The sequence below is a fragment of the Botrytis porri genome (genome assembly GCF_014898465.1).
Source record: "Botrytis porri strain MUCL 3234 chromosome Unknown BPOR_008, whole genome shotgun sequence".
Lineage (NCBI taxonomy): Eukaryota > Fungi > Ascomycota > Leotiomycetes > Helotiales > Sclerotiniaceae > Botrytis > Botrytis porri.
The window spans coordinates 1,577,488-1,595,744 of NW_024066082.1; the positions used below are offsets into that span (position 1 = coordinate 1,577,488).

The following is an 18,257-nucleotide window of genomic DNA, read 5'->3' on the forward strand; positions in this document are numbered from 1 at the left end:
AGTCTATGGAGTCTCTCTTCCTTGGATTCGAGCATATTCCTCATCACACTCTCTCGGTACATATACGAACGACTCCAGCCAACATCAACATATCAATACGAAAGGCCACGTAATTTCGGGCTTCTCTAGGATCTACTGAAACTCCAACCAACGACGGTTACAACCACTAGTTGCTCAATCATCGATTCCGTGGTCTTCCTAGGATCTACATACGTTCACATCCTCGTCACAGATATATCAACCTTCCTATATGGGCTTCAGATAGCATGCAACTTTATCCAGCAACCATGTGTGGCTTTAGAGTGGCTATCTTGTTAATCAAGAACTTTACTCGTTGACGTCTCATTCACATGGTCCTCATCTTGAATCTCATACTTTCTGCACACAAACATACATAATAGCATGTATTGTTTATATGTCTGTTTTCTGAAGACTGAGATAGTTCTCAAACATCAGTTGGAAAAGACACCGTGCCGCGTAATACATGGACGTGCGCCGTCTGTTCTCGTTACTTTGGATGATTGTCAAACAGCACCAACCACATGCTTTCAAAATTTCAACCCTTCATAGAACATGAAGACATTTACACTATTCTAGAATGGCTAAAGAGAACAGAGTCTATGGAGTGAAAATTCTACTAGTTTTGATTGGGACTAGCTCCATTGACATCATCTCACCACCGGATCATGAATAACTTCAACATATACCGGTAATTTATACATGTGATGGCTGTTCTCGAAATTCCCAAAAATATATCTTTGTGTCTGTGTTCATGTTTGGCACTCTATTTTATGTAGTCATATCGTAATTCTTTCAATCTTTACATAAAACTGCTGAAGCTTTTACCAAATAATTGTGTTTGTAGACTGTAGATAGTCTCAATATAGCCTCAATCGTCACTATTGAATATTCCCGTGTCAATCATTTTGTTTTTTGGAGAAAGTGAAAAGCGGCTTCTCCTATAACTTTCATTACTGGTGACGCTCTTTTTCTATCTATTAAAATATGACAGATGCCTATTGTTTGTAGAATGTTATTGTCCCTATTCCAACATTCTTGTATTGATTGTTAGTCGAACGGTCAGCTGGGTCATTCATATGTATATATTCATCATTTTTTTCTCTATAAATTTCAATTTCGCCGGTTTTGCGGCCCATGAAACTGTGCTGCCTGGCATGTCTATAGATGACTTAAGCGAAGGTACACAACGGGGAGATCTCGACCTATGAATTGGTATCCAGAGGTCCCGTTTCTTATTCTTTGTACGTCTTCGAAACTTTCATTTTTGAATCATCTGTAGGCTTCAACACTTGAACATTGGGTAGCGTACGAATTGGGTTGTGGACTGAATGAGTTGGCCGAACATTCTACACTATAAAACTACTTTGATTGTCTAAATAGTATTCGTCCAAATCATCAATACCACTCTACAATTACCTTCTCACATTGAAAACCAAGTCCAAAAGTTAGATAAGGCTTTTACCGTTCAGCATTCACAGGGGCAATATAAAGAAACAGCTATCAGGCTTTTGATAAACATTTCGGATCAAAATGGTTACTAAGAAAGAGATGGAAAAATGGAACAGTCGGACTGAAGAACTTGATAGACAAAGTCGAAAAACTGGAGATAAGTCGAAATCTGGTTCTGCATCTGCTCATCCTGCGACAACACCCAGGACGCCACCACGATCGTATTTAGCATCCGAACTTGGAGGAGCAGCTTCAACGGCAAAACCGGCACTGTCTAATACACGACGAGCGGAGGGGGATGAAGAAGCAGGTAGAGGGACAAGTGTCTGGGCAAACAATAATGAACGTAAAGGAGGAGACGATGGAAAATCTGAAAGACGGTCACATCGTAGAGATGAAGGACCAGCTAGCTCGAGTCATAGGAGCAGAGGAGATAACGGAGGAGCTGAGCAACCACACCGTAGAGATAAAGAATCGGCCAAATCGAATCATGGGAGCAAACGAGGTGATAGAGAATCTGAGAGACAACCACCTCGTGCAGAATCACCAATATCGAGTCATAATGATAGGGAACATGATAGAAGATCTGAAAGGAATTATGGGAGCAAACGAGGTGAAGGATCAATGAAATCAAGTCATAGTAAACGACATGATGGAGAATCTGAGAGGCAATCACCTCGTGCAGAATCACCAATACCGAGTCATGATGACAGGGAATATGATAGAAGATCTGAAAGGAATCATGGGAGCAAACGAGGTGAAGGATCAATGAAATCAAGTCACAGTAAACGACATGATGGAGAATCTCAGGAGCAATCACTTCGTGCAGCATCACCAATACCGAGTCGTAAGAGCATGGGAGATAGGGGAAGCACTCGAGAGCAACCACAACATGGAGGTGAAGATGGAAATGATGAAAGTAGTGATGGAGGTGATGGTGGAAGGCCTCACGAATCAGGATCGAGACATGCTGATGAACCTCGAGAATCAAATTCCTATGCAGGTTCAAGAGGGGGTGGCGAGGGATGTCCAGGCTCGACGCGGACTAAAGAGGAAGAACGCCGAGTATGGACAAGGAAAAGGGAAAAGCCTTCAAAATCGGATAAGGCTTCTAAAGTTGTTCTTGGATATACAAGACCGAGGGTCAGATCGTCAACCTCGAAGAGTGATGCAAAAGATGATGATAGGAGTAAAAAGGGAAGTTCAAGAGGTGATAATGAAAGTCATAAGGGAAGTGGTGGAGGTAGTCAAAGAGGTGATGGGGGAAGTCGGAAGGGAGATGATGGTGGAAGTCGGAAGAGAGGTGATGGTGGAAGTCGGGAGGGAGATGGCAATGGAAGTCGAAAGGGAGACGATGATGGAAGTCGGAAGGCAGGTGAAGAAAGTGGTGAAATGGATGGTGGAAGAGATGGCGGAACCTCTTCACAATCAGCAAAATCAGGGAAACGTAGTATAAAACCTCCAGAGTCAACACGTGGTGGTGGAAGTATCAAGGGCGCAGCGGGTGACGGAAAAAGTCAAAAGAAAGATAGAAAAGGCGACGACGAACAGACGGTAGTCTCAGATAGACAAAGTAGTGAGAGGGGACATGGTAGAAAAGTTACCTTTTCGAATGCAGATGAAAAGCAAACCCAAGAACTTGAAGACATTTCGGAAGGCTCCAGCGATGGTGAGAGACCGCATTACCCAGAAGATGTTAGAAGAAAATCTGGGACGAAGGAAGAAAAAATCATGCCCGGGATGAAAGAATTTGCGGAGATTTTCAAAGACTCTAAAAAAAAGCAGACGATTCCCAAAAGCAATGCAAAAGAAGACAAATGGTACGTACAGCCAGATGGGGAAGTGCGAAGGCCAAGTAAGGTTATTCGGGACGCTAGATTTAGGATGAACCCTGAGACGCGAGAAGCACGCATTAAGAGAGGTGAAGATTGCGGCTACTAAGCTAAATGACCAACTCCTCTTGCGACTTGTGACAGCTGGAAGATTGGACCTGTTGAAGGAAGTTTCTGGGGATTTTTTGCTGGCCGTTTCGCTTGGGTTTATTTGACTTTATTTGATTTGATTTGGAGCTGCATATCTTGTTGGCGTTTGTGGGACTTTGCTTAGATTTGCTGGTCTTTTTGTCGTGGGGGTTTGGGTATTTTATTAGATTGATATGAATAAATTGAAGGTGTTTGAGATATTTTGCCTTTTTTGATTGATTGATTGATTGATTGATTGATTGACTTGATTGACTTGATTGACTTGATGAAAATTCACAATGTGTGTGCCTTTGTGTTTGTATTTGCATATGCCACATCCGTATTTGTTTTCCGTTGCGTGCAGTTTAAGATACTACAGATGCAAGCCCATCAATCTATGGAGAGCTAGTCTTCGGAGACAAACGCATGCTGAATTACAGTATGGGGTTGATTGAGATATCATCAGCTTGTGTATAACTACACCTGTATACTTATACACTCGACATATCTCGCACAATCTCTAAAACGCTATTAACGTTTTGCGTAGTGATACGCTTAGTTCTAACTCTAGACTTGCACCCAAGAACTGGATAAGTACGAGAAAGCTAGCTGGAATTAGTTGAAGTTGTAGAAATATTTAACAAGAGATGGATGGTTGGATATCAAAGTACCGGTTGAATCTCTGGAGAGCCTACTCCATTGTGGATGGATGTATAAGCTAGAAGAGTTTCTGGTCTTAACATCATGGTTATGTATGTTGCATTCGGAGTCCTGCGATAAAATCATTTTTTAAATTCACATGAAGTTTGATTGACATTACCAGTTCTTCTAATCTATCTATCCCTTTCACTATTTTTCACTCAATTTCAAACGAACCTCCTTCTGAATTTTGAATTCAAATTGCTGCAACACAAACCCCTCGAGCCTGCAATTCTGCGTTCATACTATAAATTATCCACATCCCACTTCCAACATCCATCGACGTCGAGTGACCTTTTGATCAAAAAACCTCCTCGACCTTGAAACCGACCCCTCTCTTCATTTCCATTAATAGAATTCTACCCGAAAGTCTAAATCAATCCTTTGAGACCCAGACTTCAATTCGGCCTGACATCAGGCCTCACCCATACGGCCATTTTCAAGCAAGATAGTCCGAATGCTATTAATAAATCTTCGACCCGGTCAACGTAGGACCTTGGATCCCATCCACCACAGTCAATTTCATCGATACATTCTAGAAAAATCATCAGAGAGCAATGTTGGTCATGGGCTCCAGAAATTAGTCCTAGAAGGAGAGAACTATATATACCTTTGATATCCTGACCATCTGTATATGATATTCAGCACATAGTATCAACTCTATTCTACAGATCATCCACTTAACGTGATTTAAATATACATTTACCACATCTCCATTTTTAACTTTCGGAATAAGGATTCCAACTGAGCAATAAAAGAACAGCATCAGCGAGTTAGTCTCGATAGAAGATATTTATCGTCACTGTAAATTAAAGACAGTAGAAGAGATCCCTCTCAACCCAACTTAAAAAGGCTGAAAAGCAACGGCAGAACCGCACAGTAACTCTCAGTATGACTAGCAGAAGTAGTCAGTCTGAATATGAATCATCGGTTCAATCAAGCGATATTTCGGATCGTACGTTGTCTTCGAAAAAATCGCATAAATATGAAACCATTGCTTCCTCTGATAGAGGGTCTAAACAAGCGTCTAGGCAATATGAGAGAAGTGGTGATGGGGAAAAAGTGAGAGAGAGGGAAGGGGGGAGAGAGAGAAGTAGAAGAAAGGAAAAAGAGAGAGAAGAGGAAGAGAGGAGTAGAAGAAAGGAAAGAGAGAGAGAAGAGGAAAAGAGGAGTAGAAGAAAGGAAAAAGAGAGAAAAGAAGATAGTCGGAGAAGAGACAAATCTAATGACAGATACACGTCCAGCATTGCAGGGAAATCGGTTGATTCATTGGATACGTTGGGTCCGTCTGATAGTATTAGTAATGTCGGTCGCACACCGTCATCAAGCGTAGCTCCCAATTCGACTTCAACTTCAACGCCTCTTCCCACTCGTTCTCATGTACACACTGGATGTGAAGTAGCGGATCCCAGAAAGGGTGGTCGAAGAGCAAATGAGAGCGATGTCGAATTCAAACGTGGCACTAGAACCTCGCGTTCTGGGCGATCGGAGGCACCAACATCATCAAGCGACGATTCCGATTCAACTGTGACGCCACTCCCCCCTCGTTCTCGTGTATCCACTATCTCCAAATCGACGGATCGCAAGAGTGATAGCGGAAAAGGAAAGAAGCGCGAGGTCGAATTTAATCACAGTGCCAGAAAACAAGACTCTGGGAATTCAGTGGCTCCGTCTATTATCAGTAATGCCAGTTCCCGCGCACCATCATCGAGCGTAGCTCCCGATCCAAAACTAGCGCCAAGTTCGAATGGTTCTGAAGTATCCATTGGGCCAATGGAAACTGTATTAGCGGATCGCAGAGCGAATAGCGATATCAGATCCGATTACAATGCTGGCACACGAGTATTCTCTAATCATGGTTCTAACGTTTCTGGAGCTACCGCGAAGCAAAGGTTTATGATTCCTGTACAATTACCTCAAAGCGGAACTAGTAAAGACTCAGATCCGAGTGAATCTACATCTCATGGAGCACCAGTTAATTTGATACCCAGAAATATCACTTATAGTCAGCCTCTTGTACTACAGCCACACCCGCACTTCAAAAGCGCTTCGTCTTCAAAGCCACCTGCACGACGGGGATAGTGACCCGGCCAGTCACGAGTGTAATATAAGTTAGTACCAACCAAGCTGATATTGAAGTTTTCTGTACTATATCAGTACATATTTGCGATTGGATCATCCGTTGCAATATGTAGAAGCTATTTTGCACAAGACTAGCAACATACCAAAATACTGATGAAGATTGCCACTATGAACTCCTACGAGTTTTGATTGTATTCCCTTGAGAACCTAGAGAGATTCAATGAATTCAGATGAAAGGGTTTCACTGGAAACTGCTTCAGTATTGTCCGTTTGAGAGATAATTTATTGCATTTCATGATTCTCCTTTCTTCCAGTGATTTATAATACCATTGAAACTTCTGATGATATAATATTTGATGAAAATATTGAAACACATAGTAGAAATTAAAACATGCTTCACTATAGTGGGGTTTATATAGAAAACGACGTATATTACTCTAAGTGCTAGGCTTAACAGGATTATGAAAAGGCTCAACTCGAGGTTCGAAATGGAAGAGTATGGGTCGAGAGTTTCCCACAAGTAAACAACCTCTATCGGCGATAGACATGATAATTTATCATGCGCACCTTGACGTACAATCGTTTGATAACTATTACATAGAATTACACTGTTATATTCTAGAAGTCACTTAACTTCTTACGTACCAATCGCTACACCAACGATAACGACATTTTATTCCACACCAAACTCATCTTAAATGTTCGCACTTATATAACTCATATCATCCAAAGTCAATATGAGCTTGTTAGTGTTCAAACGAGGTATTTCTGAGGCCTCAGGGCTCTATAATTCTCTATCTAACGTCGAGAGAGTGGTGCTTCCTTACATAGCGTTCGTGCTGCCTTTGAATCATTTGATGCTTAGATAGAAATAAACATTACGTGAAGCCATGACCAGAACTTTGGCAGCTGATTACCCAATTTCTCTGAACGTTTATGTGTATGAGGTTGCGCTCCTAAATGTATCATGGTAGAAGCTAAGTTAGAGAATATTCGAAAAACCGCCGTGTTCAAACGTAATTGAATTAAAGTCTATAAATAAGGATGCAAGCTCGCGATATAAATTCAAAGAGCAAAAGATGCAAGAAAGATTCATTATCTGGCCATTGTCTCAAGCAAATCAATGAGACTTGTCAATTGATCTAAGATTTAGCAGCTAGAAGCCATTTTCAATACTAAGATAAGGTTCATCAATGACAAGGCCTGTATGGCGGTTCACAAGAAACAGTCTTAAAGCTCAGACTTCTGAATTTATGCCTGTAGCTCTGGATTATTTTCGAGAGAATATTCACCCATCTGCAGTCTTTGCTGACCGAGTGACAATCACTCAGAGATAGAAAGGTCGAAGATCAATAATACATTGTAGTGACGGTCAAGTATGATCAACTTCCATGTCATCTTCATCGATTCGTATTCATGTTCATGTTCATGAGTCTAACCTTTAGTCAAACTTTGAATACGGTCTTGTAGATGCAATGTTTTCCCGTCCTCGATATCATTGAGAAGGTAAAGAAACGGCCTTCACCGTAATTCGCGCAAATAGTATGGAGCTTTCCATTACCGGGTCAATGATTGGAAACAATCGATAAAGTCCTCGGTAGATATGTCTTGGGTTCTAGACCACTTAAAATTGTGCGCAGAACCATAACTCGAACAAGAAACATGACGGTAGCTATGGTACAAACGCAAATTGATAATCCCTGAGGTACGAAAAACTCAAATCTGATTCAACTGTAATAAGTAACCTCCCGAAATATCGTTCTAGATGTGGAAGATTCCGGTAACATCTATTCATCAATTCTGGGAAGGAGTAAAACAGCGTTACACGCACGCTATTCGAGTGGAATCTTCAAGTTCAATAGAAGAGGTACCTTCCCAAATGGAAGTAGATTTCGTATCTTGTAGAAAAATTATGATAAGCTAGACCCAGACTGCTTTCCGGTGCAGTGGTGTTTGTGCCTAAGTGGGTGATCTCCAATGTCCAAACTTCCGGATTTCATTGTGGTAACAAGAAGTCCACAACTCCAGACTGATATACCAATTGAGCAAGTACGAATCAGGGAGAGTAATCATGAATCTTCAACAATACTTACCGTTTGTAGATTTGTTCAAACACAAGATCACGTTCAAATAATCACGTGACTCTTACGAAAAAATTGTCTAGTTTCGTCTTACAGTATCTCGACTTATCTATAAGGTAACCCTATTCTATTCGCTTAAAGTTACTTGAAATGAAGGGGAAAGTTGGATGACATCTATGCACGCATACGCTGGTGCAAATGTCATCGTACAATCAACTCTTGTATCTAGAACCTAAATGGCGCGAGTGCCACGTTACGATATCCAAATGTGTGGTAATATTGATATGGTGCAGTTGTTCAATTTTTGATGCTTGTGATCAAATTTCAATGCAGTTTCGAAAGAATTGATTGAAGTTCGAACATTAAGCCAAGAAAGAAGAAACATTGCTGGAATTACGAAGTTGGCTCTCTCGGGTCCTAAGACACCACTAGAATATCCCCAGACTCTCAAAGTCTCCACCACCCCCGCCGAGATGCTTGACCGAAAGCTTTTACTGCGAGCCCCTCTACCCCAGATTTATGCCCAGAATTTACCAAGACGCCAGAGAAGAAAATGAAAATGAACGCAAAAATATATCAAACAATATCCAAGAGGATCGACCTCTCCCCATCTTATTTTTAGTCACAAACTGACATGACATTTTGACACACTTTTGACACTCGGAAATTAAGAAGCTATCAAACTTTGGCAGGCGCTGTATTCCAACCTCCTCCTAAGACCTATTTAATTTGGCAAAAATATCTCGAGGACTTCTTGGTTCTTCAAGCAGTAAAACCCCTCCTAAACCACTGCCAAAGCCTTCCGTCTTGGTGATAAAAGCTTGAAACGATTCCAAGATACCAAGGTGAATCGAATCATGAAGTACCGAAACTATTCAGCTCTCTCTCGCGCACACCGCAGCGCCAATGCTGACGGGGTGTTGAGTACGGACGCCATCAGTAGCAAGGGTGTCACCGGATTCAAAATATCACCCAGTACAATACGACAGCGAGGTCGAAGGACCTTTGGTAAAGAAATATGCACTCCGCCATTCCATTAGACAGTCGGCATCCCAATCTTATGTACTGAAGAAGAGTTTGGAATCTGCAACCTATTTGTAATTCCGAGGGTTATTATTTTGTTTAGACTCCGTGTTAGGTGTTCTCGGTAGACTTGCCTTGTCTACGGTACCAACCTAGTAATAAGTACACAACAAGCGCGGATGTATCGTTCCATTCGGGATCGGACATTAAGGCTTGAGGTAGCTCTTGGAAAATTTGCGGCCTATACTTTTTAGTCTCCTACGGAGCAAAGTAAGCTCCAGGCCAGAACAGTTGGATCCCCACACTTTGCACAGATAACATGTCACTGTGATCAGCAAAGAAAACGATACCATTTTATAGAATTGGTCATGATGAGAGATAAAGTCTAGACATATTTCTATTAGTCAGTACCTTTACCATGTGGTAAAACAGAGTGGGCGACTTGGTCTGTCTCTACATTGTCGTCGTTTCGACCATGCTCGCCATGCAATGCTATGATACCACTCACCATGGGAGCCCATGCCATATGTCAACAAAAAAAACCCCTAGTCAGAAGAAAAGAAGATATTGACACCCAACTAGCAGATGGCAAGCTTGCATTCAGCCGAGGGAATAGCAACCAAACCAGGATCAAACAAGCTTATTCACTGGATTACCTTCCACTTTTCCCCATTCTCCATGCGGGGAGCGCCAGGATTCACTGTTGATGATGGCTGCACTAAAAAGAAATCAAACATTTTTCCAACGCTAAGATCATCAGCTGATGAACCATAGTCCTAGAGGAGATGATGGAAGCATGCAGGTATCCATGGTTAGCAGATGGAAGATCGTAAAAAAATGTTGGTGTCTAACTATCGCTAGATCGTTTCCTTGTGTTACTTAGGCAGTATCGAATGAGAGACAGATAAGTAGGTAGCTCTCCGCCTCGCATTTCTGAAATACTCTCACCATATCATCCTCATCCTTCATTTATTTCAAGTCGAGTTCCGTGTTGGACACGCGCTACCACTCCTCTATCGGAGTGAATACAGAATATTGTAACTCTACCTTCCAATTGGTAACGACATCAATCTCTTACTTGCTTGAATACCTTATCATAAGACTCGAATTAAGAAAATAAGGGAATTGATAGGTACCAACATACATTCAATCCTGCTTAATGTAGCAGAGTTCTTTACATCAAAAGCTAATAACCCTTTCGCAGATATCAAAGCTCAACATGGCAGACCAATACGGTGCTGCAGGCTATGATGCCCATACGCACGAATCTGAATCTTCCCAGAAGATGTCCATTGGGGAGTATTGTAGGACCCGAGTTTCCACACTCAAGCCTCCTATGCACAAAGCTCCCAACCCATTCAAACTTCTGGCTATGTTGAATGGAAAACAATGGCTATTCTTCCTTGTGGCGTTTGTTGCTTGGGTATGTTCTGAACCGTTGACTGCATTAGCTTTCTCCCGCTAACTATTTTGCCTAGACTTGGGATGCGTTCGATTTCTTCACAGTCAGTCTTACTGTTTCGGACCTCGCAGAGGAGTTTGATAAGACTACTACGGATATCACATGGGGTATTACATTGGTTCTCATGCTGAGATCTGTTGGTTCTATTATTTTCGGACTCGCAGCAGACAGATATGGTAGAAAATGGCCCTTCATTGTCAACAACATTCTCTTCATCATCCTCGAACTCGGTACCGGTTTCTGTCAAACCTACAAGCAATTTCTTGCGTGCAGAGCTCTGTTCGGTATTGCAATGGGTGGATTGTATGGAAATGCTGCCGCTACAGCGCTTGAAGATTGTCCCGAAGAAGCTCGTGGTTTGATGTCTGGTATACTTCAACAAGGATACGCTTTTGGATATCTTCTCGCAACAGCTTTTGCTAGAGGATTAGTAAATACCACTAGTCATGGATGGAGACCTTTGTTCTGGTTCGGTGCAGGCCCACCTGTTCTCATCATCATCTTCCGTCTCTGTCTTCCAGAAACAGATGCGTACAAGGAGCGTGTTCTTGTTCGAAACGAGCGAGGTAATATCGGAGCTACCTTTATTGCTGAAGGAAAGGTAGCATTGAGGGAACATTGGCTCTTATTGATTTACTTGGTACTTCTCATGGCTGGTTTTAACTTCATGGTAAGCTCCTCTCTCACCACTGATCGAAAGATATCTCATCGTCTTCATACTAACCCAAATTCCAGTCTCATGGTTCCCAAGATCTCTACCCAACCATGCTTAAAAATCAGTACAACTTCTCCGCAAACGCTGTTACCGTCATCCAAGTCGTCGCCAATCTTGGTGCCATGACCGGTGGTACTTTGGTCGGTTACTCTTCCCAAATCTTCGGTCGTCGCTTCTCCATAATTGTTATATCCATCCTCGGCGGTGCTCTCCTCTACCCCTACACATACACCTCTTCCAGCGCCGTCATCGCCGCCGCCTTCTTCGAACAATTCTGTGTCCAAGGAGCCTGGGGTGTTATCCCCATCCATCTTATGGAACTTTCTCCTGGCTCTTTCCGAACATTCGTCGTCGGTACCGCATACCAACTCGGAAATCTCGTTTCCTCGGCTAGTTCGACTATCGAGGCTCAATTGGGGGAAAAATTCCCTCTTCCACCTAAGGGCAAAACAGCTCGTTTTGAATACGGAAAGGTCATTTGTATTTTCATGGGTTGTGTATACGTCTATGTGATCATTTTGACATTCGTGGGACCAGAGTATCTAAGAAGAAGCTTTGATGTTCAACATGATAGTGATTTGGCAGCGGCAGCAGGCCATGACACAATTGAGAAAAGTATGAAGAAAATGAGAGGAAATAGGGGTGTGAAGAATGAATCGACTGAGGATGTGGATGCAGGGTTAGAGAAGGGAACTGCGAGGAATATTGATTGAAAATATATTTGGACGGAAATGATGAGTGGATTGGAAGGTACAAAGGGAATGAATTGCTTTGGATACGGTTTTGGGATAATTGGAAGAGTATACGTTAACAAGTAGCTCCCTACGGGATGAATGAATTATGACATGACAAACTATATCTTGCTGCTTGTAGCGTGCTCATTGTCATCTTCTCTGCGCATCGTGGCTTGTAGTGCATTTAAACATATTCTTCGATAACCCATTGCGTATATAATTTGAGTGAAGACTATCGCGGTGAATTGCCGGGTAGGGTTTAAAAAGCTCACTGGGAGGAGCCTGGCTCGAAAAGCGTTATAATATAGAATTATATAATCTCTTATATGATCCGCCCAACTTTACCTGGTAATCCTTATCGAGTAACTCGACAGGATGTGAGGAAGAAACTTTTACCTCAATGGTTCTGTGTGGAAAAAATTAGTCTCTTTGTTGAATCATCATATTCTTCAGTGGTCTTGGTGAAAAGAGTGATTTGTATTAATGGTCAAAATTGGCCTTTTAAACACAAGAACAAAACGTGTGATGTCCATAGCTGAGAGTGATGATATGTGTGTTATTCATTGCGTAAATGTTGCATTTATAGTTAGATCTTGAGATCTCTATAACCCTCCCAAACGGACATTATGGTATATTGTGCCCTATATGTTTCACCCGCACTTTATCATATTTTCCTGTGCCTTGGGGTATTCCAGACGGAAAGCACTTACAAGAGGTCCTTAACCTAGTGAATACAAGGTTGGAGAATGTCGAGGCTCCACTGAGGAACCTTGAACTGCTGAATCGTGTAGTCTCCAAATCGCTCCAGGATTCGTTACTCGTTCAATATTCATCACTATCCATCATTGCTCATTTTATTTCCTATCCAAAATCCATCATTTATCTCTCATCGCCCTTCAATTTACCGGGTATTTCTTCTAAATCTTCCACACTCTCAATTTCCAACACTTTCGAAACTTCCGCAGTATTCCTCATCAACTCCTTGGCCCCAGCATATAACATTCGCTGTTCGGCATTGACTGTAGGGGGGAGGTAGAATATTAGGACATATGGGACGGAGAGACGGCCAGAGGGCTAGAGCAAGTTAGCTTTTGACGGGTAAAAAATAAGCAAAGGGACAATATACCAGTGTGCAAGGATAGCTTAGGAGGATAAAACGAGGTGAATGATCTGGCAGGTCATCGCCTATAGATTCGATATCTTTATATACAACTCCATCTTCATCTTGTTTTATTTCGAGATTGCTTTTATCAATGAAGTCTAAGGGATAAGGGGGAATTAGCAGATATTCCGTTTCACGTAACAATCCAGCAGTTTGATGATATTGTATATCCCATACTCATTTAGATAGTATGAAAGTTGTTTCTCAGCAATAACCCGAGGGTTATATGAAGGTGGTGGTGCAACTGGTGTGTAATCATTGTGGGCTTTGGATGGAGGAACACTCAGACATCTTAAAAAGAGAGGGAGACAAACAAATAACAGCTTGAGGATCGCTTGCACGCGAAGTCCCAAGTCTAAATTTACGTAAATGTGCCTTCGTTTCGGTGCTGAACGTATAGAGGCGCGATTCAGAAGACTAAATTGATCAAATGGTTAATTGCGCGTTCTCAGGAGGAGGAGGAAGGTTATATTACCATAATGAAGATATCGATATATCAATGAGTGCGTATGTGGTAGCAGTGCAAATGAGGAGGTTACTGTCGAGATTCAAGTAAGAGCTAGGTGTTTCCTTGTATGTCGAGATACCTATGAACTTGTAAAGGTTTTGAATATCAGACGGTCAGACCAGGAAACTACGAGAATGAGAATGAGAGTGACGAGAAGTGGGCTGTTTAGCTTCATTTCGGATAAAACTCGGATATGTAAGCAAACGAACAACACCAAAAAACCAACACAATTTAAAGATATGCAACAAAATGTCAAAGAATGATTGGACCAAGCAATCACATATCCGGTGAAAGGGGTTTCAACATTGAGATATTGGCTGAGAAACGCAAATTGCTACCCGTTTCCATCACTGAGCAGTCAGGCTATCTTTCAGGTCCAGTATTACGGATCGGCCTTTATGGTTATGGCTGGAACGTCAATGTATTTGTATGATACCGTACGCAGTTAGTTCTGTGCAGTCATCAAATTCAGAGGTAGCCTCTCCAACTTTCAGAATTTTGGTCATTCTCTTGTTAAGTTTTCTGCGCCCGAACCTCATAGGACCCGAATTCTAATAGTGGTCGGTGGTAGAATCTCACATCATGATCGTTATGGTTGTAATTAGGGCTAGAGACTCTAGCATAATGAGCAAATCGGCAGTCCAAATTCGATTGGATCTAAAAACTAACGTCGTTACGGGGTACGCATCACAACATGTCTTACAACAGACATCGCACATCAACTTGGGGCCATCATCGGACTCTTCTCATGGCTTCGAGAATTAGCAATAATCAGATCAGAAGTCAATTGTGTAGGTTTCAAACTGACATTCGAACGTACTACGGATAGAGGCTGAGATGGCGGGTGGTACAAGTCATTGGAATATTGTATGAAAGGGAAGCCATGGAGCCAGGTAGTAGTTGGCAAATAGATCATAGAGAGAGTATGATGTGAGGGTTGATCATGTGGTATACTTGGCCGTTGAGAACGGGGTATATGATTCTGGAATGGCCGGGTGCAGGGTCTGTTGAAGTAGGAGGGAATTGCGGCTGAAGGGGCCATCGAGTATGTTGGAGGACTTTTCGAACAGGAAATATGGAAAATGAGGATTTTAGTATCCTTTCAGCTGTTTCTATGATAGAAAATATGTGTGATTCCTAATTCTCTCCCAGAATATCACGTTTACCTTAGGGTTTAAAGAAGAATTCTTGGACCGAGTACCTATACATGTACCCACAGATTCTTGAATACTGACAATCGGATAATTTGAAATGTGGAGTACGATCCGAGGTCTCTTCTCCTACAGCAGATATAGTCGTCCTCGACCATATACCACACTGAAATGAATCTAAAACATCGCGCTTCTTTCACCTGAAAAGACAAGCTCAAGTTTATGTTCCCTCCGGGGTTTCGCGTGGTCGGGACAATTTCAGCTCACGCAGCTAACTCCGTACCGAGTCGGGGGAATGTTACGCACAGCCACGGCAATTCCACCACTCAGTCTTCCCTCTCTGATCCACTCTTAGGGGTTTTCGAGTAAGGTCCCCCTTTGACGTAAAGAATTCGCTTCCTCTGCGCGCGTAATGTACGTTTTGTTTACGTGCGTAACAATGTGCCTCACGACGACGTCCTCGAATTTGACCTGATCAGCGATATAGCTAATTATAAATCTGTACACGATATCAGATTGATTAAGTATAAATACAGGTATGTCCCTTTGATTCAATTTCGATATCATCACTTCATTTCACAAATCAACTACAAAAATTACAAGCTTGTTTCTTCACATCACCTAGTCTTCATTTCACAAACCCCAAATTAAGATTCTTATATCAAACATGTCTACCACTACAACCCAAGTTAACCCCTCGATCGCCCTTTTGGGTGCGACGGGCGGAACTGGGCTTGCAATACTCAATGAAATCCTCTCTTCCTCATCTACCACTCATCTCAATGTTTTGTGTCGTACCCCGTCAAGACTCTCTCAATTCTCCAATAAAATCATCTACCCCAATCTTCACATCATTCAAGGCGACATTCGCGATGCCGCCGCTTTGAAATCCGCACTTATCGACCCAGCCACCAATTTCCCCGTCGATATCGTCGTCTCTTCTCTAGGCATGACTCTCATCCGTTCCTCCACTTTCTCAATGAAATGGTCTGATCCAACTCTCTGTCAGGATGGTGTCAAAAGTATCTTGAGCACATTGGATGCTCTAGAAGTAGAATATGGACCAAAGAATGTGAAGACAAAAGTGATAGTGGTGAGCACGACAGGAATTAGTAGGAAAGGAAGAGATATCCCTTGTAAGATGAGACCGCTGTACAGCCTTGGGAAAACTCCATTTGAGGATAAGATACGAATGGAGGAGGAAATTGTGAGGTGGGCGGGAGAAGGAGAAGGAAAGAGGTGGATGGTGGTTAGGCCAAGCTTGTTAATCAATGGAGAAGCGAAGAGAACAGTGGTTAAGATTGGATGGGAGTTCCCTGGGGCTGGGTATAGAAAGAGTGAAGATGAGCGAGAGACCGATGTGGTAGAGAAGATGGAGGAGGGGGAGGATAAGTTGGAGATTGGGTATCAGATAACTCGAGGTGGAGTTGGAAAGTGGATTTATGAAGAAGGCATTAGAAACGGAGGGAGAACCGAATGGGAAGGAAGGTTTATGAGTTTGACATATTGATTTCCTTTGGTTTCTTTGTTGCAGGCGTTGTTTGTTAGCTTCTTCTTTACCCTAAATACCCGGTCCCTCGGCAAGATTCGATGTTAAAGCTATGTAGTTTAGGATGCTCTCTTTTAAACAGTTATTACCATATTTCAAAGCCATGGTTTGCACTTCAGCTCTAGTTCCTCGTGATTTAAAAGATCCAAAGAGATGTGTGAATCGTCTATATATATGAGCCACTCAACTTCCATTTCTGGCAGTACCCATGTACACGAATTTTGACACTCGGTCACGAATCGATCATGGATCTTTCTTCACGTGCAAATCTAAGAGCAATCTTCTTATATTTCTGAAAATCTACGGATCAAGCATTACTGACTAGCCATCAAGTACCTGGCTGGAGTTGTAGAATTAGCATGCCCCGAAGATGTTATTTCACTTTCGTTGTTCAAACCGCTTTAATCATATCCGAGTAACTACTTGTCTCCAAGGTACAAAATATCAACTTAAATCCGAAGTAACAATCCAAAACGTGAATGACAACTCCTTCCTCATCCACGCAAGCCTCGAAGCCGATTACCATCACCCACCCCAACCATCTCATAACAACCTACAGCCACTTGACCACTTAGCCACACACCATCACTCCATTTCACATCATCTCCTCTCTCTCAATCTGCCACTCCTCAATCAAAAAAGCAATCCCTACAGCCAAAACCGAAACAGCAATCCCAAAAACAACACTGTTGATCATCACCAGCCCGAAACCAGCCATACCAGCACTTTACAATACCGCAAATACACTACCAGCAGCGATGTTTCCGAGGATCGCTTGAGTAAGCGAGGCTATAGATCCTATTATAGTGCTGCGTTAGTCGACTATCTCAGCGGAGAACAGCTTACAATAGATAGCTAAGTGGGGATGAATAATGAAAGTATAAGAAGGTTTAAAAATTACTTACCAGACACAGGACCTAAGATCCTAAAACCTAAAAGCTCAAGTAATGGTGCGGTAACGATGCCCGGCCAGATAATCACGATAATGCTCAGAAGTCCAAGGGCTATTGAAAATGGGTGCTCGCAGATGAATTGAATATAGCGTGATGTTAATGGACGAACATGAATACGGTATAAACGATTGATTGTGGAAATGATGCCCTCGAGTGTTGGTTTGACTTCACGATGGAACCGTTTTTGGAGGGTGAAAAGGGTGGAAGTTAAGGAGGTGGAAATTCTTTTGCAGCCACTTCTAATGGTTGAGAAGAAATTTGTCATTGTGAATGCAAGTTGATTGAGAGCGGACGAGGTATCATATACGTTGTGCTTAAATAACTCGAGTCGAGGACTTGAGATCAGTTCTTTACAGATATATATATAGGGTTTCTGAAATGTGAGACAATACTATGGCTTTTTGGATGGTTCAGACTGTTTCCTGATGTTATAATTTATCACAGATATTGCCGATCCATACCCTTCTCTCGAATTCTTCGACCGTGTAGTTATGCATGCTTCCACTACCAGCGTCTGAGCAAGTCTTACAATGTACTCACCCGCAAAAAGCAAATATTTGCAGCTTTCAAGGACCCTATTCTGTGATTACTTCTGTTTGTCACTGGAAACTACTTTCGGAGAAATATGTGTTTGCACCGAGGATTAACTCATCGTAGGTTGCTTACCTCTTCTAGAATATACGCACACGCTCCACGACAAAGAAAAT

General features: G+C 42.2%; 6 protein-coding genes across 6 annotated transcripts; 5 read left to right on the forward strand and 1 right to left on the reverse strand.

Moving 5' to 3' along the window:
* Positions 1-1,551: 1,551 nt before the first annotated feature.
* Positions 1,552-3,411, forward strand: EAF01_006587 (uncharacterized protein; the record flags this gene model as incomplete). The annotated part of the gene is made up of 1 exon (XM_038914841.1): positions 1,552-3,411. One exon carries the CDS (start codon positions 1,552-1,554, stop codon positions 3,409-3,411), a length of 1,860 nt encoding a protein of 619 aa, XP_038769796.1.
* A 1,610-nt stretch (positions 3,412-5,021) lies between these two features.
* EAF01_006588 (uncharacterized protein) lies at positions 5,022-6,212 on the forward strand (the record flags this gene model as incomplete). The annotated part of the gene is made up of 1 exon (XM_038914842.1): positions 5,022-6,212. One exon carries the CDS (start codon positions 5,022-5,024, stop codon positions 6,210-6,212), a length of 1,191 nt encoding a protein of 396 aa, XP_038769797.1.
* Positions 6,213-10,535: 4,323 nt separating this feature from the next.
* On the forward strand, positions 10,536-12,206 carry EAF01_006589 (uncharacterized protein; the record flags this gene model as incomplete). The annotated part of the gene is made up of 3 exons (XM_038914843.1): positions 10,536-10,739; positions 10,795-11,448; positions 11,514-12,206. The coding sequence occupies 3 exons, from the start codon at positions 10,536-10,538 to the stop codon at positions 12,204-12,206; spliced, it is 1,551 nt and encodes a 516-aa protein (XP_038769798.1).
* A 900-nt stretch (positions 12,207-13,106) lies between these two features.
* Positions 13,107-13,867, reverse strand: EAF01_006590 (uncharacterized protein; the record flags this gene model as incomplete). Its single annotated transcript, XM_038914844.1, has 4 exons — positions 13,107-13,301; positions 13,354-13,487; positions 13,704-13,806; positions 13,865-13,867. 4 exons carry the CDS (start codon positions 13,865-13,867, stop codon positions 13,107-13,109), a joined length of 435 nt encoding a protein of 144 aa, XP_038769799.1.
* A 289-nt stretch (positions 13,868-14,156) lies between these two features.
* On the forward strand, positions 14,157-14,662 carry EAF01_006591 (uncharacterized protein; the record flags this gene model as incomplete). The annotated part of the gene is made up of 2 exons (XM_038914845.1): positions 14,157-14,318; positions 14,456-14,662. The coding sequence occupies 2 exons, from the start codon at positions 14,157-14,159 to the stop codon at positions 14,660-14,662; spliced, it is 369 nt and encodes a 122-aa protein (XP_038769800.1).
* A 1,053-nt stretch (positions 14,663-15,715) lies between these two features.
* EAF01_006592 (uncharacterized protein) lies at positions 15,716-16,558 on the forward strand (the record flags this gene model as incomplete). Its single annotated transcript, XM_038914846.1, has 1 exon — positions 15,716-16,558. One exon carries the CDS (start codon positions 15,716-15,718, stop codon positions 16,556-16,558), a length of 843 nt encoding a protein of 280 aa, XP_038769801.1.
* Between the last annotated feature and the right edge of the window lie 1,699 nt (positions 16,559-18,257).